Source organism: Eucalyptus grandis, chromosome 7 (genome assembly GCF_016545825.1).
Source record: "Eucalyptus grandis isolate ANBG69807.140 chromosome 7, ASM1654582v1, whole genome shotgun sequence".
Taxonomy (NCBI): domain Eukaryota; kingdom Viridiplantae; phylum Streptophyta; class Magnoliopsida; order Myrtales; family Myrtaceae; genus Eucalyptus; species Eucalyptus grandis.
In genome coordinates, this window is record NC_052618.1 from 38,559,036 (window position 1) to 38,583,773 (window position 24,738).

Genomic DNA, 24,738 nt, shown 5'->3' on the forward strand with positions numbered 1-24,738 from the left:
TTCTGCTTTGGGATATTTAATTTGCCAATCTGAGTTGCATAATACTCTGTCAAGACGTTCCTTGATCAGATTTTCTCCTTGTCTCTTGTTTGTCCAGGTATATGCGCACCCCTTGCATTCCATATCCAGCAAAGAACAGTGGTTGAGGAAATCCCTGAAAGCTACAATTCTGTAATTTTCAACTCTTTTCTTGCCCACTTTTTCCCATTGATATAGAATTCCGTTGAAGTCCCCCATACACAACCATGGCAGATGATAAAGATTACTCTCTCTATTAATATGCTCCCATAACAGTATTCGCTCCTTAAAATCATTCGGAGCATGTATAAAAGAGATATGCATGCGCTGGTTGCTAGTTGGCAGATGGCATTGGGTGAAAATAACATGTTCTGTGAAGGAATCTATGGTTAGGATTACCTCATCGTCCCAAAATATTGCTAATCCCCCTACTGTTCCCTCTAGATTTACTATAAAACAATGCTGAAAGCGGAGTCTCTGCCTCAAATTTAACACATTCTGCTACTGATTTTTAGTTTCCATAATAAAGATAATATTAGACCTTTCTTGAGTCGTTAAGACCCTTAACACTTGAACTGTCAAGGGGGTGCCCAGCCCTTGACAGTTCCAGCTCAGTATCTTCATGGATGAGTTGGTGGCTTATTAGGGCTAGCCACTAGAGCCCACTGAACAGATTTTTTTGCCACACGAATAAGAGTTTCAATTAGCTGGGGAGTGTCGACCATTACTGATTTTGATGATTGAGCACCATAGGGATAGAATCTTTTTTTCCTTTTTTTGAGGAGGACAGCTTAGTACTTCTTGCTTTCTCCCTTGTTGGCCTTTTTTCCTCAGCTATCTTCTCCACCATTTCTGCTTCAGCTTCTTTTAACTGTTCCTGATATATCACCATGACAGATTCATCATCGGGGCAGCTACTACCTCGCTTCTGGGGGCCCTTCTCTGCAAAGAGTACTAATTCTTGTGAAGAGATAGTGTGGTGGTATTCCTGTAAGTTGAAGGTTTCAATATTGCTCAAATTGCCAAGTGGTTGGGTTCACTGCATTACATTCTGATGTTGATCTGGTTCAAAGGTTGGCTGAATGGGAGTCTCAGGCACACTTTCCTCCTCCTCTGGCTATATTTCTTACTTGCCATAGAAAATTTTGCCATATGGACTCAGCTCGCGTGCCTCTGCGCGAAGCCAGTGTCCAAACCTACCTGGTAAGTTCTTTGCTAACCCTATCTCCTCATATGGAATTTCTGGACAGTTGGTTGCATAGTGCCCGATCTTCCCACATGAATAACAATAATTCGGGAGTCTTTCATACTTAAATTCAACCCACGTCTTTTGCTATCAAAATTCACCAATACACCCGTTTTGAGAAGGGTTTCAGATTCAACTTTACTCTAGCCCCCGCCCACTTTGTAGTTACTATTCCCTTTAGCTACTAATTTGACATCTACTACATCTCCAATTTTTATGCTATTTCTCTCGACGATCGCTTCGTTACTCTCCCGATGGGTAGGCCAAATAAGTTTACCTAGAAATCACACTTGTTAAAGTCGTAGCAGATATCAGGGGTATCGGGATCACATTGCTTTAAGACTAGTAGATTGTGCCCAAAAGACCACGGCCCCGAATCAAACACTGTTTTTCATCCTCTCGATTGGAACGAGAATTGGAAATAACCCGGTTCAATAACAGCACAAGTGAACGTTTCATTTCTCCATGCTTTTTGCATTGTGCCCATAAAAGCATGAAGTTTATGTTGGTCTTATTGAAAAACTTCCCAAACGAGTTCTTCGGCAAGTCTCGCAAGTTTTCCTCAGAACATCACCTGTAATTTCTCTCGCATCTTCATCTGACCAAAGATTGCCCAGACTCTTACAAAGGGCAGCTACTCGCCTTTCTTCTTCATATTGATTGGCCATCTCTTGATTACAGGAACAGGGTCACGGTAGGGTTTCAAAACTGACCTAATGGTGTGACGAAGACACCAAGGACGTGACGATGAATCCTTTATGATTGAAGGGAGTTCTGGTTCGATCGACGGGGAGAACTAGAAATCAGCACCAGTTGGAAGAAATTTGCCTGAAGAGTGAAATGACGCGCGTGGAAGAAAACTAAGATGAGATGAGGATGGGTTTTGGTGTAGACGGAAGAGGAATAAAATTAGGGTTTTTCAACCCATCCTCTTATAAATGCGATTATGTGGGACTGGGAAATATGAAGGTGGAATGCAGTAGTGATGGGTAGCAAGGAGTTGATTTAGAACTGGGAAAAACCTACCCGTAAGGTAGGAGGAGACTACTCAGGCGGTAGAGAGAATTCTCCATTGCAGAGAGGTTAATTTGTATGAACTTCGGTTCACTCGAGGTGAGTGAGATTAAGAAGCTTTGAAAGTGTTCTGAAAACATATAAGATAGGTCACCCCTCCCACTTCCCAACACTCTTAGAGTGGGTATGATAATCATTCAATTTTTATTCTAGAACTATTTTTTTTTATTCCAGACTTATTTCTGGAATATAAATTCATTTGGTAAAACTATTTCATTTTTCTATTTCTAAAATAGATTTTTAATCCATAAATAAGTTTGGAATAGAAATCAAAAGTAAAAATATTTTGTTTTTCTCTTTTTGGAACAGAAATGAGAAATAAAAACTTTTATCATTATTTATCTTCGCTATCAGTTGGTTGCTCATCCTTCGTTGCCGATTTTGCCTTCATCGTCCGTTGCAGCCACTCCTCCCGCCATCGCCGTCACCGGCCGCTAGCCATTGGCGATTGCCGATCGCCCGGTATCGTCGCCGGTGCCGATCCCCACCGCTTGCCGCCACCGGTGGATGCCGAAAGAAGAAATTTTGGTCGTTATCAAACAAATTTCTATTTTGAAAATATAAATTTTGAATCGTTATCAAACGCTTATTTTTACTTAGAAACTCATCCAAGAATAGAAGTAGAAAAATATATTTCTCTTCCGAAATTAATTTCTAGCTGAAATCAAAAGTAAAATATATATATATATATATATATATATTATTTCTGGAATAAAAATGAGAAATAAAAACTTTTATCATTATTTATCTTCGCTATCAGTTGGTTGCTCATCCGTCGTTGCCGATTTTGCCTTCGTCGTCCGTTGCAGCCACTCCTCCCGCTGTCGCCGTCACCGGCCGCTAGCCATTGGCAGTTGCCGATCGCCAGCCGTCGCCGCCGGTGCCGATCCCCACTGCTGCCACTGCTTGCGAGTCACTGGTGGATGCCGGAAAGAAGAAATTTTGGTCGTTATCAAACAAATTTCTATTCTAAAAATAGAAATTTTGAATCGTTATCAAATGCTTATTTTTACTTAGAAACTCATCCAAGAATAGAAGTAGAAAAATCTATTTCTCTTCCGAAATTAATTTCAACTGAAATCTTATCGTTCGCGCCTTTAATCGTTAAGAAGGCGGAGACTGGGAACAAGTGGATATGAGTGATGGGAGGAGGACACGATGAGGCCAAGAGAGAGATTGCATATGGTTGGTGGTGGGCGCCACCTCCGAAGACAGTGCTGTTCAAGGTGTGGCCACGGGTTCAATCTCTACAGGCAACGATCCTCGAAGGTGTGGTGGAGATTGGGCGGGTTACCATCCACGGCCGACGTGCCACGGCCGTTGTGCTGACAACCACAACAGCCCGATTGCAAAACGACCTTCGATTGTCAAAGTCGAAGTGGGTCGAGTCAAGAAACTTGGTTCTTAATAGATAATAGAGGTAAAAGGAAGTGCTGTCCTGTTGTGGGTATTTCGATGGGAAGTGAAGGGGCTTGGAGGTGATGGGCCACTCATGATTCCCGGTGAAACCTATAACTTGGAATTTACGGATCTTCATTTTATGATCATGCATACTCTAGAACCCGAAATCTAGGTTGGTTCTAGGATATGTTCCAAGTTCGTTCTAGGTTCCACTTTTAGTGTTTTTTTTGGTAATGTTAAAAAAAAATTTGGTAAGGGATTCCACTTTTAGTGTTAATTTGAACAATTATAAATAATCACCGCTTGCCATTATAATTCACTGAGTATAATTTATATTTGGACACATGAAAAATACGAAATAGTAATAAATTAAAAATCTTAGTCATAAGATAGAAGTTTGGACGAGTGGTTCTAGATTATATATTCATTATCGAATATCTTGGAGTAGTATAGGATCGCGCGAATATATAGACCAAGAAAAAAAAAACTTATTCCATATTTTAAGACCCTTCGAAACAGGTTTATCAATCTGGTATGTCTTTCTCTTAGACCGATCGGGCCATTTCAGGTCTTTATTTGTAATAATATCTATCTTAAGCTCTTTTTTGAGAAAAATAATATCAATTCAGGGTTAAGTATGAAATTTTTTTCTAAATGATAATGACTAAAATTCATTTGTGATTATTAGGGCACCTTGTATAAAAGGAATGGGAAGAGAGGAAGAAAAGTGGGGAAAGGTAAGGAAAAATCTAATCACGGCTTCTTGACCGCAAAAGAGGGGGAAAGGTGAGAAACAGGAAGCCCCGGACGAACAATAGGTCTCATTTGATCTCTCTCTCAGAAAAACACGCCTCAGAGAGAGAGAGAGAGAGAGAGAGAGAGGGCGAGAAGACAGTGGAAAATAGAGAGGGTTGTGGATCGCAGCCCGTTGAAAGGATCGAGCTACTAGGTAAGAGATTGTAGCTCTATTCCGCACGAATTTGGTAGTCTTGTTCTAACAGTCAAAATTTCGGACCCATTTAGGATTTTGCTTGGCCGGCAACGATTAGCCCAAAATGGCCACTAACACCTAAGTGATGTTTTGATTCCCCAAATCTCTACATAGAATTTTACAGACCGTCGAGTTGGAGTCACGGTTCGAGGGAAACGAGCTCTCGAAATCCGCTCTGGACTGCGGGTGAACAGTTCGCCCCGCCAGACTTCTTGACCAGACATCGGCCACTTTTTTGGCCGACAAACTGTCGACTGTTGTAATTCGATTCGAGATCTTTCCAATGATGTATACAGCTGTAGGCACTTGCTAGTATGATAAATAAGAAGTCATACATCTTCATTTGAGAAGGTACTCTGCAAATTCCAGGTTGTCTAATTCTCATATCATTCCGTGATTCATTCCCTTTTTAGATCCGTCTGAAAATCTCACCAAGTCATCTGATTCGTGTGGGTTCTTGCATATCGATCTACCGCTTGGCCTTCCCCATCTTTCAACAGGTTTAGTACTTGTGAGAATATTGCAACGCGAGCTAAGAAAATATACAGAACGTCTGAAAATCTCATGGAGACATCTGATTCGTGGGTTCTTGACTATCAATCTGCCACTTGGCTTTCCCATCTTTGAACAGGTTTCGTTTGTCAGAATAATGCAATGCTCGAGCTAATAGAATATACAAAATATTTATATACTGTATAAGATGGATGGCATGTGCTCTCTTTACGTGTAGGTTGATAACCAAGACGACAAGATGCCACGAGATGAAGATAAAGCTTGGGAATTCGTGGAGAGACTGGAGGGCGGAAAATGGCGTTGTCCTCACTGTCCGAAAGAAAGCAGTGGGCAGGTTACAGGAGTGAAATGTCACTTGCTTGGAATCAAAGGCAGAGGGATTGGCATTTGCACCAAAGTCCCTAACGATAAAAGAGATCAGTTGCTGTCCTTACTAAAGAATGAGGAGATCCATTGCTGTCCTTACTCAAGGAGGAGGCGTGTAGCGGAGAAGCCAATCGTCACTCCTCCACTGGGGGGGCTGCTGGTACATCTTGTCAACAATCACTAGGAGAGCAGCATCAGTTTCATCAGAGTTCAACTTTGCCGTCGGTCGCACAAGATAAACACTTCATTGCAAATGGTATGTCCATTTGATGTTTCTAGACAATGCGGGAAAACACATCTTTAATTTTTCAGAGCAAGGTCATCGTCCTTTTTCACCAAGGCATCTAATTCAATAGTGAACTAGGGAGAAAAGTTACACTTAACTTGTCAATTTATCTCCAACACAAAGAACGAAGTCATGATCATTGCCGTTTGTTACCAAATTTCTCACGTTTCGCACAAAAACGAAAAGGAATTTTATTTTTGGTCGAGATTAATGTGGCTCATAGTGCACATCAGTATGATGAGCCGCGTAGGATGAAGCGTGGCATTGAATAGTGAGAATGGACAAAATTTGTAACGTGTGTCATTTTTTACTGCGACTGAAAGGTTGAACTTTTTCTTGAAATGTTTATGTTATTTTTGTCCCATCTCAAGTGCTGAAGGTAGACTTTCTGTTTTTGGATTTGGCCTGCTTGTTGTGGTTGCAAAAATTGATTTATATTCAAGTTTGAGGTTTATTCATTATACTGTTGATTGATCCTAGTGTCAAGTCTGGCTTAGCTCTTATGTTGGAAATGGGAATGTCTAAACATCTGTTCAATTGATGTGCCAGAGCAACCAGCTTCAGTACACGCTCCCCATTACCAGGATGTGTCTTCTGACAAATTACTTGCACATTCGGACCCACAGCAAGCGAGTGCAGTCAACATGGCAAACCATCCATCATGGATGCCTCCTCAACTTCAGATAATTTCCCAGTCCAGCCACACCGTACCTAATCAATCAATTAATTTCGAGGCAGGGGACCAGCAACAGAATCAAAGAATGTCATCTTCATTACAAAATGATCAGTTCCTCACCAACGGTGCATCAGATGGGTTGCAGGAGTCAATTCAAACTGGTGTTTTAGCAACAGATCCTCTCAACGACATACCTACGACCAACATTCGGAAGGATTCCTATCAACCAAACCACACCTTCTGTGGACAACATGGAGGTGAAAGCTTGTCATCTTCGCCAATGTATTCAACAAGCTGGCCATTTTCCATTGAGGATATCCCAACTAATGATGCAATGGATCCGGCAGAGATATCATCGTTAGGAAATGAAAAATCCCTTCAGACGGGTACTTCAAGTTTTTTGCAGGATTGCCGTGAGCCTTGTGCTTTGGAAGTGGTTAACACTGCCCAGCACTCTAATCAACCCCATCCAAGATGTGATGGAGAAAGTGGAATTGAAACCAATTTGTTTCCTTCGCAAGATTCGGTGGGAGTAGATCCCCAGAGTGCATTGCAGCATTCTAGTGATCCACACGTTTCTGAGAAATCAAATGTCAATTTGCAGGGCCCAACGGATGGAATAAATACGGCAGCCCAATCAATACCATCTCTGGGTATGGTTTGATCTATCTAACTGATGCTGTTGTACCAATTGAACCGCAAATAACCCCATTTGCCTTATTTGAGGGAGCACGATGCTTTTGTGTGTGACTAACTCATGAATTTCTTGTTGTTTTTATTTTTATTTTTATTTTTATTTTAGTTATGAACAGAGGCTCACCAATGTTGAACCAGATAAGCATTTGCGCCAACCATGAGAAGATGCAAAATCTAAAAAGAAAAATTGAACCACTTGAAGGCAGAGGAGCTGACATAAAGAAGAAGATGAAGCTAGAATCTGCCAAGTCATTGCCTCAGATGAAGCCGAAGACAATGGTTACGAAATGGTTGAAGAAAATAAAAACAGCAAAAAATAAATTCAAAAGCATTAACGAAGCGAGTGGGGAAAATATGCCATTGAAGGAACAGGTGGGGAGATTGACAAGAGAAGTGGAAGAGCTTAGAGAGGAAAAACTTCCACGAACGCTATTCACTCAGGCAGAACCTGCCAAAAAGACCAGCACTATTAGAACATAAGCTAATAGGTGAGGCAATTCAGAGGAACATAGAGTTGATCTGGGGCTGTCTAATGGAGAATCGTTCTTCAAATTTGGGTATTTCTGGCATAGGAGGGGTCGGGAAAACGACAATAGTGGAGCGCATACATAATAGACTCCTGAAAAATGGGAACTTTGACGCTGTAATTTTTTGCACTGTGTCCCAAAATTTTAGCATTCATAAGTTGCAGAGTGATATTTGGAAGGAACTAAAAGAAAGTGACATGGAGGAGGAGCGCGTGATGAAACGAGCAGCGAAGTTGTCCACAGACTTATCAAAGAAGAAGAATTTTGTACTGATTCTTGATGATGTGTGGGAGCATTTCGAAGTCCGGGATGTGGGAATTCCCAATAGAGCTGATGGATGCAAGCTGGTCTTAACAACTCGATCTTCTAAAGTATGTGCTCAAATGGGTTGTAAGGAAATTGAAATTAGACCTTTATGTGAAGAAGAAGCATGGAACTTATTTGTGGAGCATCTTGGGTATAATGGGGTACTGGAGGAAATTGAAAAGGTGGCAAAGGCAATCGTGGAGAAATGTGCAGGTTTGCCACTTGCCATCATCACAATAGCAAGAAGCATGAGGGGGGAGGTGAGAAGATTTGTCTGGAAGGACACTTTGGAAAAACTGAATGACCCCAAAAGGGATCATACAGAGATGGGAGACAGGGTTTTGCCAGTACTTAGACATAGTTACACACGCCTGTCTGACCCTCAACTTCAACAATGTTTCTTACGCTGTGCACTTTATCCTGAAGATGCATCAATTAGGAAAATGGAGTTGATTGAATTTTTTATTGATGAGGGATTGATTGACGAACTGCATACTAGGGAGAAACAACATAACAGGGGTCTTACCATAATAAGCAGACTTCAAGATGCTTTCTTGTTGGAAGACCCTAATGGGTGGATGGAAGACTCTAATGGGTGGATCAAGATGCATGATTTGCTCAGAGAAATGGCACTACACATAATGAGTACAACGTCTGTTATAGAAGTAAGCAAGAGTTCGCAAAAGATGCCTGATGAGGAACGTTGGACAAGTGATTTAGAGAAAGTTTCTTTGATGAATAGAATCAACGAAATTCCTCCAGATATGTCACCAAATTGTCCTAAACTGTCGACTTTGTTATTAAAAGATAGCCTTTTGAAGCATATCCCGGATTCTTTCTTCAAGCAACTGCAGGGGCTGAAGGTTCTAAACCTAAGTGGAAGTAAAATCACAGAACTTCCTAGTTCCGTGTCGGACTTGGTAAACTTGAGAGCTTTAGTTCTTTGTCGGTGTTATCAATTGTGCCACATTCCTTATTTAGGAAAGTTGAAATCATTAAGGAAGTTGGATGCCTCGGGATGTATAAAGCTGGAAGCAGTTGAAGGTTTGCAAATGTTGGCGAACTTGAGATACCTTGACCTATTTCACACGGGTGTAAAAAAATTACGGGAAGGAACATTAAGGAAATTGGTAAAATTGCAACATCTTAAGATTCAGGGAAGGGTGAATGCAGAAGAGATGACTGAGTTGAAGGCACTTGAATTATTTCAATGCCATTTTGATACGGTGGACGAGCTCAGCTTGTCTGTGAAAATCCTTGGGGAGATTGACTACAATGATTTTGAAATCAAAGTGGACCAAGCAAAGTCATTGTTTTATGTAAAAATGGCTCATTATGATCCCAAAAATTGTATTCGTGAACATTCAAGTACTGTAGAAGTCCGTTACTGCAGTGATCCTATTGTGAATGCGGGAAGAAATGATCCTAACTTGAGTGTGGGTAGGCAAAGCAGTTCTATTTTGATTCCAGGAGATGTGCAGCAGTTGAAGGGGAGTAACTGCGGTGGCATGAAAAATCTAATGGATTTGAGCCCACTTCTAAAACTCGAGCTTCTAGAGATTTTTGAATGGGAGAACTTGCAGGTGCTCTGTGGAGCAGCAGATGAACAAGAAGTAATCAACGGGCATTCCTACTCTCTCTCCTTCCCCTGTCTTAAGAAGCTAAATATCCAGAGATGTCTGAAACTTAAGTATCTGTTCGGCCACGGGTGTGAACACTCCTTTCCAGACCTACAGGCGATTGTCATCCAGGGTTGTGAGGAAATAGAAGGGATAACTGCAGCGGCAGCTGGTTCACCGGTTCCTGCTTTCCCCAGTCTAGAAGAGATCGATGTGAAGTCTTGTGGCAACATGAAGAGGGTAGTTGAATCTGAGTGGCTTCTCCATTTCCCTAATCTGAAGAAGGTTAAAGTACGGGGATGCAAGAAGATGGTCGAGATAATAGGACGGCCACCTCCATGCATGCCAGTGGATACGGCCCTTTTGGATGTGAGCTCATTTCAAAACTCGAGCTTCTAGAGATTATTGAAGGGGAGAACTTGCAGGTGCTCTGTGGAGCAGCAGATGAACAAGAAGTAATCAACGGGCATTCCTACTCTCTCTACTTCCCCTGTCTTAAGAAGCTAAATATCCAGAGATGTCTGAAACTTAAGTATCTGTTCGGGCACGGGTGTAAACTCTCCCTTCCAGACCTACGGGTGATTATCATCTACGGTTGTGAGGAAATAGAAGGGATAACTGCAGCGGCAGCTGGTTCACCGGTTCCTGCTTTCCCCAGTCTAGAAGAGATCGATGTGAAGTCTTGTGGCAACATGAAGAGGGTAGTTGAATATGAGTGGCTTCTCCATTTCCCTAATCTGAAGAAGATTAAAGTATGGGGATGCAAGAAGATGGTCGAGATAATAGGACGGCCACCTCCATGCATGCCAGTGGATACGGCTGTTTTGGATGTGAGCCCACTTCCAAAACTCGAGCTTCTAGAGATTGTTGAAGGGGAGAACTTTCAGGTGCTCTTTGGAGCAGCAGATGAACAAGAAGTAATCAACGGGCATTCCTACTCTCTCCCCTTCCCCTGTCTTAAGAAGCTATATATCACGAGATGTCTGAAACTTAAGTATCTGTTCGGGCACGGGTGTAAACTCTCCCTTCCAGACCTACAGGCGATTGTCATCGATGGTTGTGCGGAAATAGAAGGGATAACTGCAGCAGATGAACAAGAAGTAATCAACGAGCATTCCTACTCTCTCCTCTTCCCCTGTCTTAAGAAGCTAAATATCCAGAGATGTCTGAAACTTAAGTATCTGTTCGGCCACGGGTGTAAACTCTTCTTTCCAGACCTACAGGCGATTGTCATCAAGGGTTGTGAGGAAATAGAAGGGATAACTGCAGCGGCAGCTGGTTCACTGCTTCCTGCTTTCCCCAGTCTAGAAACGATCAATGTGGAGTCTTGTGGCAACATGAAGGGGGTAGTTGAATCTGAGTGGCTTCTCCATTTCCCTAATCTGAAGGAGATTAAAGTACAGAGATGCAAGAAGATGGTCGAGATTATAGGACGGCCACCTCCATGCATGCCAGTGGATACGGCCCTTTTGGTAAGGCATCTTCAAGTGGAACATTGCAACATACAGAAGTTGCTTCCGCTGGAATTGTTGCCACATCTTCAGAATCTTCAACGCATCCATGTAAATGACTGCACAGGAATGGAGGAAATTGTAAGCAGAGGAAGTGCAAGCACTCCTGAGCACATCCCCTCCTCCTCCTCTCCATGTCCATTTCATTCTCTCCCACAGTTAGAGCACTTGCATCTAGAGAACCTACCTGACCTGAAGAGAGTATGTGAAAGCACCATAAGTTGCCATTCAATAACATTGCTTCGTGCGTTGGGTTGTCCAAAACTGGAGAGAATATCTCTGCAACTGAAACTCGCTCATCGTCACGGGCTCCTTCCAGAGATTAATTTGGGTCACGAGGAACTGTGGGATACACTGGAGTGGGACGGTCCCAATCAGGATCAATTGGTTTTGAAATTTGTAAAAGCTTATAGTCTGGGTAAGAATCGTAATCCACCGTCCTTTGATGGAGCCGGCTAGCCACAGAGGAGAATTCTCCATAAGAATCGTGATCTACTGTCCTTTGATGGAGCCGGCTAACCACAAAGAAGGAGAATTCTCTGTGTCGACCACAAATAGCATCGACTCTTCACTATCTTCAGCTCTTTTCTTGTTTTCTTCTTCTACTTGCACTGCTGACCATCTTTAGGTTCATTATCTTCAGCTCTCTTCTTGTTTTCTTCTTCTACTTGCACTGCTGGCCATCTTTGAATTCAGTGTAGGAGAGGAAAGAAAATTATCTGTTGTAGAAGTAATGAATGAAGTCAAGGGACATAACCCTAAATTGTTCCAATGAAGTGTTGAACTTGGAAAGATGATAAAATTAGACATTTTGTATACGAAACTGACTTTATGTGGGTGATTGAGTATATTCATATGTTAAGATGCTTAAGCACGAGTTCATCCTGCGGATCTAGTAAAAATGTGTCGTTGCAAAAGTAATTCTTTAATATTTGACTCGACTCATAGAACACATAATGGTTAGTGATGCTTACAGGAGTCCCTGAATCATGAGATGATTGTGCGTTCCTTTGAAAAAGTGGTTCAGTTCATCTGAGAACTGGTTTTTGCAGGTAGTTGATTTGAGTTTCATTGGAGTGTGTTCCTCTTGTTCATTATAACTATCTTTACCAACATGGCTAACTTGGAAGTCCACTCTGCATAAGAGTAGTCTCACGAAGAGTTCCATAGACAAGATTGGGCAGATGCTTTTACAGGACAAGTATCTCAAAAAGTTGTCAAATGTAGTTCTCTCGCATCCGAAAACTGGAGTATGTTGAGGAGGTTGGTCTCCCTTTTCCCCTCTGAACTGGAGTATGGTGATTACTTCGGTGCTGTTACGGGTCGCTGGATGAGATCTAGCGGATGAGCTTACACAGGTTTTGAGGCAAGGTCTCTTGTTTCTACAAGTTATGTTAAAGTGAGCTCACACTATAGTGATTGTTCAAATACTCGGTAGAAAGCTGTCTGAGATTTGTGGCTTTGGCGGTGAGGAGTAAGTCTGTTTCTGTGGTTAGTGGATAAGGTGGGCTGGCAAATCTATGCCCCATCGTTGCAATAAATATTATAGCCTCAAACTGTTGAGGCATTGTAGGAAACTCCACAGTGAGAGTTGAAGGCTAATTGCTGTTTCTGTGACCCGGATATTGTATTTCTATCAAGACAAAATGTGATATTAGTTGGATAGAGACTTTTACAAGACGTAAATTCCTATGGATAATTCACCAGGAGGATTAGCCGTCATTTGGAAAGATCCTGTGGTCTTATCCATTTCCTTTGCGGAGAAAAACCAAATTCATGGAGAGGTCTCTTAACAGTGAAAATCCTGAACAACTGTGGTGGCTTTCTTTGGTGTACTCACCTACTTATTTTAGTCTTAAGCAAGCATTTTATGATGATTGCATTAGGCGGGTGGGTACAGGACTTGGGAGAGGACTGGGTTGGAATTGGAGATTTCAATGAGACCCATCTTTGACTCGGAGGCGTCCAGAAGAGGCCGGGGCCCATTTCGTTGCTTCCTAGCAGACTTTGTGGATCTAGTGGGCTGTGTTGATCTTGGGTTTAAAGGCAAAACCTTACACTTGGACAAATGGCAGAGGGGGCTCTGCAAGTGTTCGAAAAAGACTGGATCGAGCAATCTGTTTGACTTTGTGGTGAGAAATTCCCTCGGGCAGGGGTTGTCCACTTCTGATCGTCAATTCAGATAATTCTTCTATTTGGCTGAATTCTTCTTCTATTGAGGATAAGTTGCACCACCCTTTTAAATTTGAAGCAATTTGGCTGCAGGACTCGGCTTGTATTAATGTAGTGGGAAAAAGCTTGAAAAAATGAGGTGGCAGACAGTTCGAGGGCCTCATGGCATAGGAAACTAAAATTGACAGCCATAGCTCTGAAAAAGTGGAATAAGGAACATTTTGGCATTTGCCAACAACGCCTTAAGGATTTGATTTCATCACTTGATTCCATTTAAAGGGATGATCCCTTGGACGAGAATAACAGGAGAGAGAAGGAAATCAATGAGGCTATTAATGAGCAACATGAGAGATTGGAAATGATCTTGAAGCAAAAATCAAGACAATTATTGCTGCAAGAGAGTAATCGAAATACCAAATATTTTCATCTCTACTCCTATTAGAGGGCGCAAAAATTATATCCTAGCGGTGCGGAAGATGGAGGCCAATGGATCGCGAATATGGATGAGATTATAGTATTTTTTTTCCTAACAAAGTATATAGAGCTTTTCTCAAGACCCATACTTGATCCACACCCTCTCATAGGGGAGTTATTTCCTAAGGCTATTTCTGAACAGGAGAACTTTAAACTTATGGCGATTCCAACGGAGGATGAAATCTATAGCATTCTAAAAGTGATGGCCCCTATAAAATCACCAGGCCTAGACGGATTTCATGCCATCTTCTATGTGAAATGTTGGAAAGTGGTGAAGGCCCATGTCAATCAATTTGTGCAGCACTTCTTCCACGCAAGTCAATTGCCCCACCTCCCCAATCATACTATGCTAGTACTTATCCCCAAAACACATAATGCACATGCTTTTACCCAGTTTTGCCCCATAAGTCTGTGTAATGCGAGCTACAAACTTATTTCTAAATTGTTAGCTAATACATTGAAGGGGTTTCTCAGCCGTATAATTTCACCTCAATAATCCGCTTTTGTTTAGGGTAAAAGTATCCTAGAGAACTTAGTAATGGCACAAGAAATCACAAACTCCATGAGAAAGAAACAAAATGGGAGGGCCTTTGTGGGAATCAAGTTGGATATGTCCAAAGCTTATGATAGAGTTGATTGAAATATTCTTGACACAATACTTTGCAGCATGGGATTTTCATATCACTTTTGTAAATTCATAAACTAGTGTATTTTGATAGGTCGCTATACTCTACTCATCAATTGTGGACCAACTAAAGGTTTTACACCTCAAAAGGGTCTCAGACAAGGAGATTCTATCTCACCATATTTGTTTGTAATCTATGGTGAACTTCTCTCTCGAATGCTCATTCAAGCAGAGGATTTGAAGATGATTGCAAGGATAAGAGCAGGACGGGATGGTCCATCATTAACATACCTTCTGTATGCTGATGACTTGCTGTTATTTGTTTAAGCCACAAAGAAACATTTGAGAGCTCATGCCATAATATCATTTTAAAATGTTCAACCCAAATTTTTTATATTGGACCATCTAATGTAGTATTAGAGCCCGTTCAGCCTCGATTTATTTCACATATGTGATCTACGATTCGACAAATTCTCCATGCCATTTCTAATATATCTTATAGGGGTGTTAAAATATTTCACGTGGCTTGTCTATGAGGCTTGTCTACAAGTCCCCTGACAAAGCTATCATTTGGTTTGACTAAAGTTGTTGCTCAAAAGACTAGCATTTATTTGCATTTTCTTTGGGGCAACTAGTTTTAATCTCAAGAGCCCGTTCACATATTAACAACTTCAAAGCTCAATGTCTATTTATTATGTCTTTCATGTTACATCATACAATAAACTAAATGGTTAATACCCTAAAAAATTTCAAACTGGTACACATGTGACAAATTTACCAAAAACTATTTTTTGATCATAAAAAACTCAAACTGATATACTTATGACAAATTTAACCCGATTTTGGCCATAAAAAATCATAAACCGGTACATTTATGATAAATTTATCCCAAAATAATTTATTTGATCGCAAAAAACCCAAAAGCGGTAAATTTGTGATAAATATACCCTTCGCTAAATTGAATTAATACCACAAAAAATCAAAAAAATTGTAAACCTGTGACAAACAGAGCGTAAAATTCAAATTGGTATACTAGTCTAATTTGTCACGAATCATTTAACTTAATAATTTGATAATAAAATTTAACGAAAATTAACAGAGGATAAATTTATCACAAGTGTACCAGTTTTGGGTAAATTTGTTTAAGGTATACCAATTTGGGATTTTTGGTAGTCAAAAAAATAGTTTGGGGTAAATTTGTCACATGTACCGACTTAGGATTTTTCAAGGTATTAACCCTAAACTAAACTAACCGAACGAAGAATGAACACATTTTATATCTAAGTATATTGGTATTACTAACTTTTCAACTAAAAGTTACATTATTTGATGTAATCATTTAAGTATTTTTGCTGGGCTCATTTTCCTTCTTTAGTCACGGTACTATCATAAATCGAAATCAAAGTGGTTTAATATAACTGATATAATATATTCTTTTAAGTCTATTCCTTCGTTGTCAAACCATCTTAAGTTATTTTCATGTTTAATATCTAAAAGTACAACCAGCTTTGATTGGAAAAAAAGAAAAAACCATTTGCGGTGCGAAGAATGATGAGCACTAGGACGACTTCCCAATATAAAGTAAAAATGAGTCATTTAAAGCATAACTGAAATACATTTAGAGCCTCACTTCTTTGATATTAGTGAGTATACAGTCAACTAGAAAAAAAAAAAAAAAGCACAATCTTTTGCATCTAATGTACCACAACCTTAAAAATGCTAAAAAGCAGCCCAATCTTTTGAATGTGAGATGAAAATAACACAACCTTTCGAACTTCCTAAATAAAAGCCTAACACGTTTAACTCCCGTGACAAAAATGGTATCCGATGCAAATTATGCCTAATCTCCTATTATATCACCACGAGTCGCACATGACTTCAAACGACTATTTCTAACAAAATGCTAGAAATTTGGTGAGAAAGATTATATACTAAATTTGGTGACAAAGACTGTAAACATAAAACAACGCCATATTTGTGTCGGTTGACATGGCTCGCTATGTATGTCAACAAGGGAGCCATGTAGGGTAGCTGTCGTAATTTAGCAATGATAATGGACGGAATTTGTAATTTGTGTTAGTGTCTTGTCCCACAAGTTAAAAACCTTATCTTCTACCCGCCCAAGTACAAAAGGTTGGCCATAAGTATACTCATTCTATCCATCGATTATTGAAGGTGAAAAAGTTACAAACTTGACAGCATGATGACAGATGGGATTTCTTGATATATTGAGAGGCCGTATGGAAATGACCAACAAAGAGCATGGTTACTTCTCCTGGAGGTGGCTTCCTTTTTATAATTACTTAGGTGTTGAGATCTAATTCCTTCTCCATTAATTACGTCATTCTCCTCTGAGTACCGAGAAATCTTGCGCAACATTGTGAAGTACGGTCAGAAAGTTTCTGATTCGTGGAAACTGACAAGGATTTGGGAATCCATGGATTTTCTGTAGTACTTCTTAACTACGTAAGTGATTCTTCTTGGTAGGAATAACAATCATATTTCCATTCAATTCTGATGATGCACTTAGGGCCTGCATGGTTGCACTATTTTCATTCGAACAAGAAATTTCTGTTTTTTTGTTCCCGGGAACAAAAAAAGGAACAAACGCGTTTGTGTGCGTTTGTTCCTTTTTGTTCTTTTGTTCCCAGGAACAAAAAAAAACAGAAACGAAACACCAATTTTGTGTTTCTCGTTTCGGAACACAAATGAGAAACACTTTTTTTTCTTTTTCTTTTTCTCTTATTTTCTTGTTCTTCTTTCTTTTGGCGGTCGCCGGCCTCGGCCATTCACATTTGGCGAGCTCGCCATGGCGAGCCGAATAACAATCATCTATTTCCAAGGCCTTGGCCCGCGACCAGCCAAGAGAAGAAAAAAAAATGAAAAAGAAAAAAAGAAAAAAAGAAAAAAATAGAAAAAAATAGAAAAAATAGAAAAAATAAAAGAAATAAAAAAATTATCAAAATTTCAAACATGTTTCGTTTATTTTTATTCCCGGAACAAGTTTACCAAACACGATTTTTGATCCCGGAACAATTTTTAAACGAAACACAACCAAACTTATTCGTTCGTTTGATTCAAAAATAGATTAGAAATAGCTATTTTCTCAAAATAAGGAATAGCTACTCCTGGATGGCGGAGGAATTATTAATAGCTATTCCGTGTAGTTGAGAATAGCTTCAATTTTCATAATTTAGAGTTGACTTTGGATGTTTAACAATTAATCGTATTTATATTAAATGAAAGTTATTGAATTGGGACTATGTTTATTATACTTGCATAATTCAATTATTCATATTGTACATAATTTATAACACACCAAATTGTAACCTATAATCAAATTATAATTTATGCTAAAATAGTAAGATATAGAGAGCTTGAATATAATTGATATATCTTAGTTACTCATAATTAGAAAATTATTATTAGTAATATTCAAAGTTGCCATTCATAAGATGATAAATCACACAGGATATTATGATAATTACTATCCCAAGTTTAGTTACTTATAATTAGTTATTGCGCAAATGGAAAAAAGAAGAAGCAAAAACTAGTATATGTTTTTTTTTAATTAACTGCGTAACTAGCGTAGTCAAGGAATATACGACACTCATAATTTTGAAATTATCTTTATTTAAAGAGAAGTTTGTTTTGTCCAATTGCCACAATTATTACAATGACTACGTCTCCATGTGATTTGAGTTCATTTAGATATCTAATGATAAAATTACGGAGAGAAAACATATTTCTATTAAAATTGATCAAATCAACTATTAATTTTGCACTTTGTAATTTAATTGAATCCCGTGGGGAACAGGACACCAGAATTATCAAAACTTGTGTACGGTACTCACTTTTATGCCAAAAGTTTATTTTGAATCACTTAAGTCCCAAGTTTTTAAAGAATGATCTTTTTAGTGTCAACTCCAATTTGTTTGACCGGAAATCCAACGTGGCCTTTTTCATTAGTTTCTTAAGCCGACATGACTCATCGGAGAGTCTAGTCAGCATCTAACCCTAAAATGATGCCGTCTAGTACATTTCTATCAAATAAGAACCATAAATTGTCAAATTGAAAGAGAACCCCAAAATTTCAAACCCTAAACCGGCCATTGAATGCAAATTCACTCCTTATTTTAGTTTGCTCCCAAAATTAATTGCTCAATCTTGCAAATAAAGAGCAAGAGCTTTAGTAGCTGCTCGCAACGCCAATTTTTTCTATTGTGAGTCCTAATTTTCTCTCAAGAAACCTAAAATGATGCCGTCTTGTACATTTCTACCAAATAAGAACCCTAAATTGCCAAATTGAAAGAGAACCCCAAATTTCAAACCTAAATCAGCCATTGAATGCAAATTCACTCCTTATTTTAGTTTGCTCCCAAAATTAATAGCTCAATCTTGCAAATAAAAAGCAGGAGCTTTAGTAGCAGCTCACAACCCCAATTTTTCCTCTTGTGAGTCCTAATTTCCTTTCAAGAACCCTAATTTTTCCCTTCAAGTGAGAACTAAAATGAATAGCTTGCTCACCAATTGTAAGAACCCATCTAAGAGATAAGAGCAAAACAAGAAATTCTTCTTGTTCTTAAGCCAAATGCTAAATGAATTATCACTCAAAACAAGTCTACCTTCTTATTTATCATTGCATGCTTATATAGATGAACTTGGAAAGCATGAATAATTACTAGAACTCTTTGGAAAGATAAAAGGACTCATAGGGAAGACAAGCTAGAAAACAACGAAAATTAAAAAGGGACTTAAAAAACTTTAAATGTCCATTTGACGTTTCTATAAAATGCGGGAAAACACATCTTTAATTTTTCAGAGCAAGGTCATCGTCCGTTTTCACCGAGACCATCTAATTCAATAGTGAGCTAGGGAGGAAAATATACTTCACTTGTCAATTTATTTCCAACACAAAGAATGAAGTCATAATCATTGTCATTCGTTACCAAGGGCGCGCATGTTTTTATTTCTGTTCTTTTTCTGTTCCCGGGAACAGAAATAAAAAAAAGTGTTTATATTCCGGGGAATAATTTTTGAATAAAAAATGTGTTTGGTAAACTTGTTCCGGAAATAAAAAATGAACAGAAACACGTTTGGTAAATTTTATTCTTTTTGTTTCTTTTAATTTTTTAATATTTTTATTTTATTTTTCATTTTTTCCTTTCTTTTTCTTTTTTCGGCCGGTCGCCGACCCGACGGCGTCGCCAGCCCTCGACGGCCGGTCGCTGGCCATGGCCGAGGCCGGCGATTGGAGAAAGAAAAAGAAGAAAAAAGAAAGAAAAGAAGAAGAGAAGAAGAAGAGAGAGAAGAAGAAACGTTTCTTCAAAATTGTTTCGTAACAAGAAGTAAGTTTTTTTTTGTTTCTTTTTTTGTTCTTTTGTGTTCCGGGAACAAAAGAACAAAAAAGAACAAAACGCAACCAAACGCGTTTCTGTTTCTATTTTTTTTTTTGTCCCAAGAACAAAAAAACAAAAGGGAATTTTATTTTTGGTCGAGATTAATGTGGTTCATAGTGTACATCAATATGATGAGTCGTGTAGGATGAAGCGTGGCATTTAATAGTGAGAATGGACAAAATTTGTAAAGTGTGTCATTTTTTACTGCGACTGAAAGGTTGAGCTTTTTCTTGAAAGGTTTATGTTATTTTTGTCCCATCCCAAGTGCTGAAGGTAGACTTTCTATTTTTGGATTTGGCCTGCTTGGTGTGGTTGCAAAAAATGATTTATATTCAAGTTTGAGATGTATTCATTATACTGTTGATTGATCCTAGTGTCAGATCTGGCTTAGCTCTGGGTATGGTTTGAATTTGATCTATCTAAACTGATGCTGTTGTACCAATTAAACCGCAAATAACCCCATTTGTCTTATTTGAGGGAGCACAATGCTTTTGTGTATGACTAACTCATGAATTTCCTCTCTCTTTTTTTTTTTTTTTTTTATTTTTATGTTAGATATGAATAGAGGCTTACCAATGTTGAACCAGATAAGCATTTAGTCCAACCATGAGAAGATGAAAAATCTGAAAAGAAAAATTGAACAATTAGAAGACAGAGAAGCTGACCTAAAGAAGAAGATGAAGCTAGAATCTGCCAAGCCGTTGTCTCAGATGAAGCTGAAGACAATGGTTACAAAATGGTTAGCCAAAACAAAAACAGCAAAAAATGAATTCAAAAGCATTGAGGAAGCGACTGGGGAAAATATGCCATTGAAGGAAGTTGTGGAGAGATTGACAAGAGAAGTGGAACAGATGTGGGGAAAAAACTTCCACAAACACTATTCATTCAGGCAGAACCTGTCAAAACACAACCACTATTACAACATAAGCTAGTAGTTGAGGCAATTCAGAGGAACATAGAGTTGGTCTGGGGATGTCTAATGGAGAATCGTGCTTCAAATTTGGGTATTTCTGGCATGGGAGGGGTTGGGAAAACGACTACGGTGGAGCACCTACATGATAGACTCCTGAAAAAACGGGAACTTCGACATTGTAATTTTTAGCACTGTGTCCCAAAATTTTAGCATTTATAAGTAGCAGAGTGATATTTGGAAGGAACAGAAAAAAAGTGACATGGAGGAGGAGCGTGTGAGGAAACGAGCAGCGAAGTTGTCCAAACACTTATCAAAGAAGAGTTTTGTACTGATTCTTGACGACGTGTGGGAGCATTTCAAACTCCAGGATGTGGGAATTCCCAATAGAGCTGATGGATGCAAGCTTGTCTTAACAACTCGATCTTCTAAAGTATGTGCTCGAATGGGTTGTATAGAGATTAAAATTAGACCTTTATGTGAAGAAGAAGCATGGAACTTATTTGTGGAGCATCTTGGGTCTAAAGGGGTACTTGGTATGAACAAAATTGAAAAGGTTGCAAAGGCAATCGTGGAGAAATGTGCAGGTTTTCCACTTGCTATCATCGCAATGGTAAGAAGCATGAGGGGGGAGGAGAGAGGATTTGTCTGGGAGGACACTTTGGAAAAGCTGAAGGACCCAAATAAGGATCATACAGAAATGGGAGAGAGGGTTTTGCCAGTACTTAGACATAGCTACACACGCCTGTCTGACCCTCAACTTCAACAACGTTTCTTACGCCGTGCACTTTATCCTGAAAATGCATTAATTGGGAAAATGGAGTTGATTGAATTTTCTATTGATGAGGGATTGATTGACGAACTGCATGCTAGGGAGAAACAATATACGAGGGGTCTTAACATAATAAGCAAACTTCAAGATGCTTTCTTGTTGGAAGTTTCTTATAGGATCAAGATGCATGATTTGCTCAGAGAAATGGCACTACACATAATGAGTACAACGTCTATTATACAAGTAAGCATGAGTTCGCAAGGGATGCCTGATGAGGAACGTTGGACAAGTGATTTAGAGAGAGTTTCTTTGATGAATAGAATCGACGAAATTCCTCAACATATGTCACCAAATTGTCCTAAACCTCGACTTTGTTATTAGAATATAGCCTTTTGGAGCATACCCCGGATTCTTTCTTCAAGCAACTGCAGGGGCTGAAGGTTCTAAACCTAAGTGGAAGTAAAATCACAGAACTTCCTAGTTCCGTGTCGGACTTGGTAAACTTGAGAGCTTTGGTTCTTTGTGAGTCTTATCAATTGTGCCACATTCCTTATTTAGGAAAGTTGAAATCCTTAAGGAAGTTGGATGCCTTGGGATGTATAAAGCTGGAAGCAGTTGAAGGTTTGCAAATGTTGGCGAACTTGAGATACCTTGACCTATTTCACACGGGTGTAAAAAAATTACGAGAAGGAACATGAAGGAGATTGGTAAATTGCAACATCTTAAGATTCAGGGAAGGGTGAATGCGGAAGAGATGACTGAGTTGAAGGCACTTAAATTCTTTAAATGCTGTTTCGATACTGTGGACGAGTTCAGCATGTCTGTGAAAATTCCTTGGGGAGATTGGCTGCAATGATTACCAAATTAATCATAGCCGTCGTGTTATGTAGAACTGAGTCATTATTATGATCCTAAAAATTGTATTCATGAACATACAAGTAGTGTAGATATCCATTGTTGCAATGATCCTATCGTGAATGTGGGAAGACATGGTCCTAACTTGAGTGCGGGCGGGCAAAGCAGTTCTATTTTGATTTTAGGAGATGTGCAGCGGTCGATGGGGAGTTACTGCGATGGTATGAAAAATATAATGGATGTGAGCCCACTTCTAAAACTCGAGCTTCTAGAGATTAATGAACGGAGAATTTGCAGGTGCTCTGTGGAGCAGCAGATGAACGAGAAGTAATCGACGAGCCTTCCTACTCACTCCTCTTCCCCTGTCTTAAGAAGCTAAATATCCAGAGATGTCCGAAACTTAAGTATCTGTTTGGCCATGGGTGTAAACTCTCCCTTCCACGCCTATGAGCGATTGTCATAGATGGTTGTGAGGAAAGAGAAGGGATAACTGCAGCAGCAGCTAGGTCACCGCTTCCTGCTTTCCCCAGTCTAGAAACGATTGATGGGAAGTGTTGTGGCAACACGAAGAGGGTAGTCGAATCTGAATGGATTCCCCATTTCCCTAATCTGAAGGAGATTAATGTATGGGGATGCAAGAAGATGGTTGAGATAGTAGGATGGCCATCCCCATGTATGGGGATTAATGAATGGGAGAACGTGCAGGTGCTCTGTGGAGCAGCAGATAAATGGGAAGTAATCAACGAGCATTCCTACTCTCTCCTCTTCCCCTGTCTTAAGAAGCTAAATATCCAGATATCTCTGAAACTTAAGTATCTGTTTGGCCACGGGTGTAAACTCTCCCTTCCATGCCTGCGAGCGATTGTCATAGATGATTGTGAGGAAATAGAAGGGATAACTGCAGCGGCAGCTAGGTCACCGCCTCCTGCTTTCCCCAGTCTAGAAAAGATCGATGTGAAGTTTTGTGGCAACATGAAGAGGGTAGTCGAATCCGAGTGGCTTCTCCATTTCCCTAGTCTGAAGGAGATTAATGTATGGGGATGCAAGAAGATGGTTGAGATAATAGGACGGCCACCCCCATGCATGCCAGTGGATACGGCCTTTTCTGTAGCGCATCTTCAAGTGGAACGTTTCAACATACAGAAGTTGCTTCTGCAGGAATTGTTGCCGCATCTTTGGAATCTTCAACACATCCATGTAAATGACTTCACAGGAATGGAGGAAATTGTAAGCAGAGGAAGTGCAAGCACTTCTGAGCACATCCCCTCCTCCTCCTCTCCATGTCCATTTCGTTCTCTCCCACGGTTGGAGCACTTGCTTCTAGAGAACCTGCCCCACCTGAAGAGCATATGTGAAAGCACCATAAGTTGCCCTTCAATAAAACAGCTTCATCTGTTGGGCTATCCAAAACTGGAGAGAATTTCTCTGCAACTGAAAGTAGTTTGTGTCGGCTATTGCCTTCCGGATATTATTTTGGATCATGAGAAACTGTGGGGTATGCTGGAGTGGAACGATCCCAATCAGGCTCAATCGTCTCTCAGCTATGTAGAAGCATATAATGTGTCTAAGATTCGCAAGAAACAGTCCAATAATGGAGCTGTGTAATGACAGTTCATGGAGCCAGCTACATACGAAACTGAAGAGAATTCTCTGTGTCAACCGCAAATAGCATCTGATGGATCATAGACTCTTCGCTATCTTCAGCATTTTTCTTGTTTTCTTCTTTTACTTGCACTGCTGACCATCTTTAGGTTCAGTATCTTCAGCTCTTTTCTTGTTTTCTTCTTCTACTTGCCCTGCTGGCCATCTTTAGGTTCGGTGTAGGAGAGCAAAAAAAAGTATCTATTGTAGAAGTAACGAATGAAGTCAAGGGACACAGCCTTCAATTGTTCCAATGAAGTGTTGAACTTGGAAAGATGAGAAAATTAGACATTTTGTATATGAAACTGACTTTATGTGGGTGATTGAGTATATTCATATGATAATATGCTTATGCACGAGTTCATCCTGTGGATGATCTAGTAAAAATGTATTGTTGCAAAAGTAATTCTTTTTATGTTTGACTGGACTCATAGAACACATAATCAAGCATGGTTAGTGATACTTGCAGGGGTCTCTGAATCATGAGATGATTGTGCGCTCCTTTGATAAGGTGGTTTAGTTCATTTGAACTGGTTTTTGCAGGTAGTTAATTTGAGTTTCATTGGCGTGTGTTCCTCTTGTTCATCCCAACTATTTTTACCACATGGCTAACTTGGAAGTTTACTATGCATAAGAGTGGTCTCACTAAGAGTTCCATAG

At 39.7% G+C, this 24,738-nt stretch overlaps 3 protein-coding genes across 4 annotated transcripts; all 3 read left to right on the forward strand.

Moving 5' to 3' along the window:
* Positions 1 to 5,691: 5,691 nt before the first annotated feature.
* LOC120296128 lies at positions 5,692 to 7,747 on the forward strand. The gene is made up of 4 exons (XM_039317790.1): positions 5,692 to 5,865; positions 6,445 to 7,097; positions 7,176 to 7,224; positions 7,374 to 7,747. Exons 2-4 carry the CDS (start codon positions 6,540 to 6,542, stop codon positions 7,745 to 7,747), a joined length of 981 nt encoding a protein of 326 aa, XP_039173724.1. The 5' UTR covers positions 5,692 to 5,865; positions 6,445 to 6,539.
* LOC120296296 (probable disease resistance protein At4g27220) lies at positions 7,728 to 12,115 on the forward strand. Of its 2 annotated transcripts, none has more exons than XM_039318117.1 (2): positions 7,728 to 9,702; positions 10,809 to 12,115. In XM_039318117.1, exons 1-2 carry the CDS (start codon positions 7,800 to 7,802, stop codon positions 11,687 to 11,689), a joined length of 2,784 nt encoding a protein of 927 aa, XP_039174051.1. In that variant the 5' UTR covers positions 7,728 to 7,799; the 3' UTR covers positions 11,690 to 12,115. The 2 variants fall into 2 exon arrangements, with proteins under 2 accessions (XP_039174051.1, XP_039174052.1); XM_039318118.1 differs by having other exon boundaries at positions 7,728 to 10,163; positions 10,809 to 10,928.
* Positions 12,116 to 21,072: 8,957 nt separating this feature from the next.
* LOC104455543 (disease resistance protein RPS5) lies at positions 21,073 to 24,042 on the forward strand. Its single transcript, XM_039317791.1, has 3 exons — positions 21,073 to 21,871; positions 22,141 to 22,203; positions 22,901 to 24,042. The coding sequence occupies exons 1-3, from the start codon at positions 21,073 to 21,075 to the stop codon at positions 24,040 to 24,042; spliced, it is 2,004 nt and encodes a 667-aa protein (XP_039173725.1).
* The last annotated feature ends 696 nt before the right edge of the window (positions 24,043 to 24,738 follow it).

Coding starts and splice junctions, on each gene's coding strand:
- LOC120296296 (XM_039318117.1), top strand. CDS start 7,800: ATGGAGAATCGTTCTTCAAATTTGGGTATTTCTGGCATAGGAGGGGTC. Junction 9,703..10,808: donor GGTGCTCTGTGGAGCAGCAG/ATGAACAAGAAG, acceptor TAACTGCAGCAG/ATGAACAAGAAGTAATCAAC.
- LOC120296128 (XM_039317790.1), top strand. CDS start 6,540: ATGGCAAACCATCCATCATGGATGCCTCCTCAACTTCAGATAATTTCC. Junction 7,098..7,175: donor TGTTTCCTTCGCAAGATTCG/GTGGGAGTAGAT, acceptor GTCAATTTGCAG/GGCCCAACGGATGGAATAAA. Junction 7,225..7,373: donor CCAATCAATACCATCTCTGG/GTATGGTTTGAT, acceptor TTTTTATTTTAG/TTATGAACAGAGGCTCACCA.
- LOC104455543 (XM_039317791.1), top strand. CDS start 21,073: ATGGAGGAGGAGCGTGTGAGGAAACGAGCAGCGAAGTTGTCCAAACAC. Junction 21,872..22,140: donor TGATGAGGAACGTTGGACAA/GTGATTTAGAGA, acceptor TTCCTTATTTAG/GAAAGTTGAAATCCTTAAGG. Junction 22,204..22,900: donor AAAGCTGGAAGCAGTTGAAG/GTTTGCAAATGT, acceptor CGATTGTCATAG/ATGGTTGTGAGGAAAGAGAA.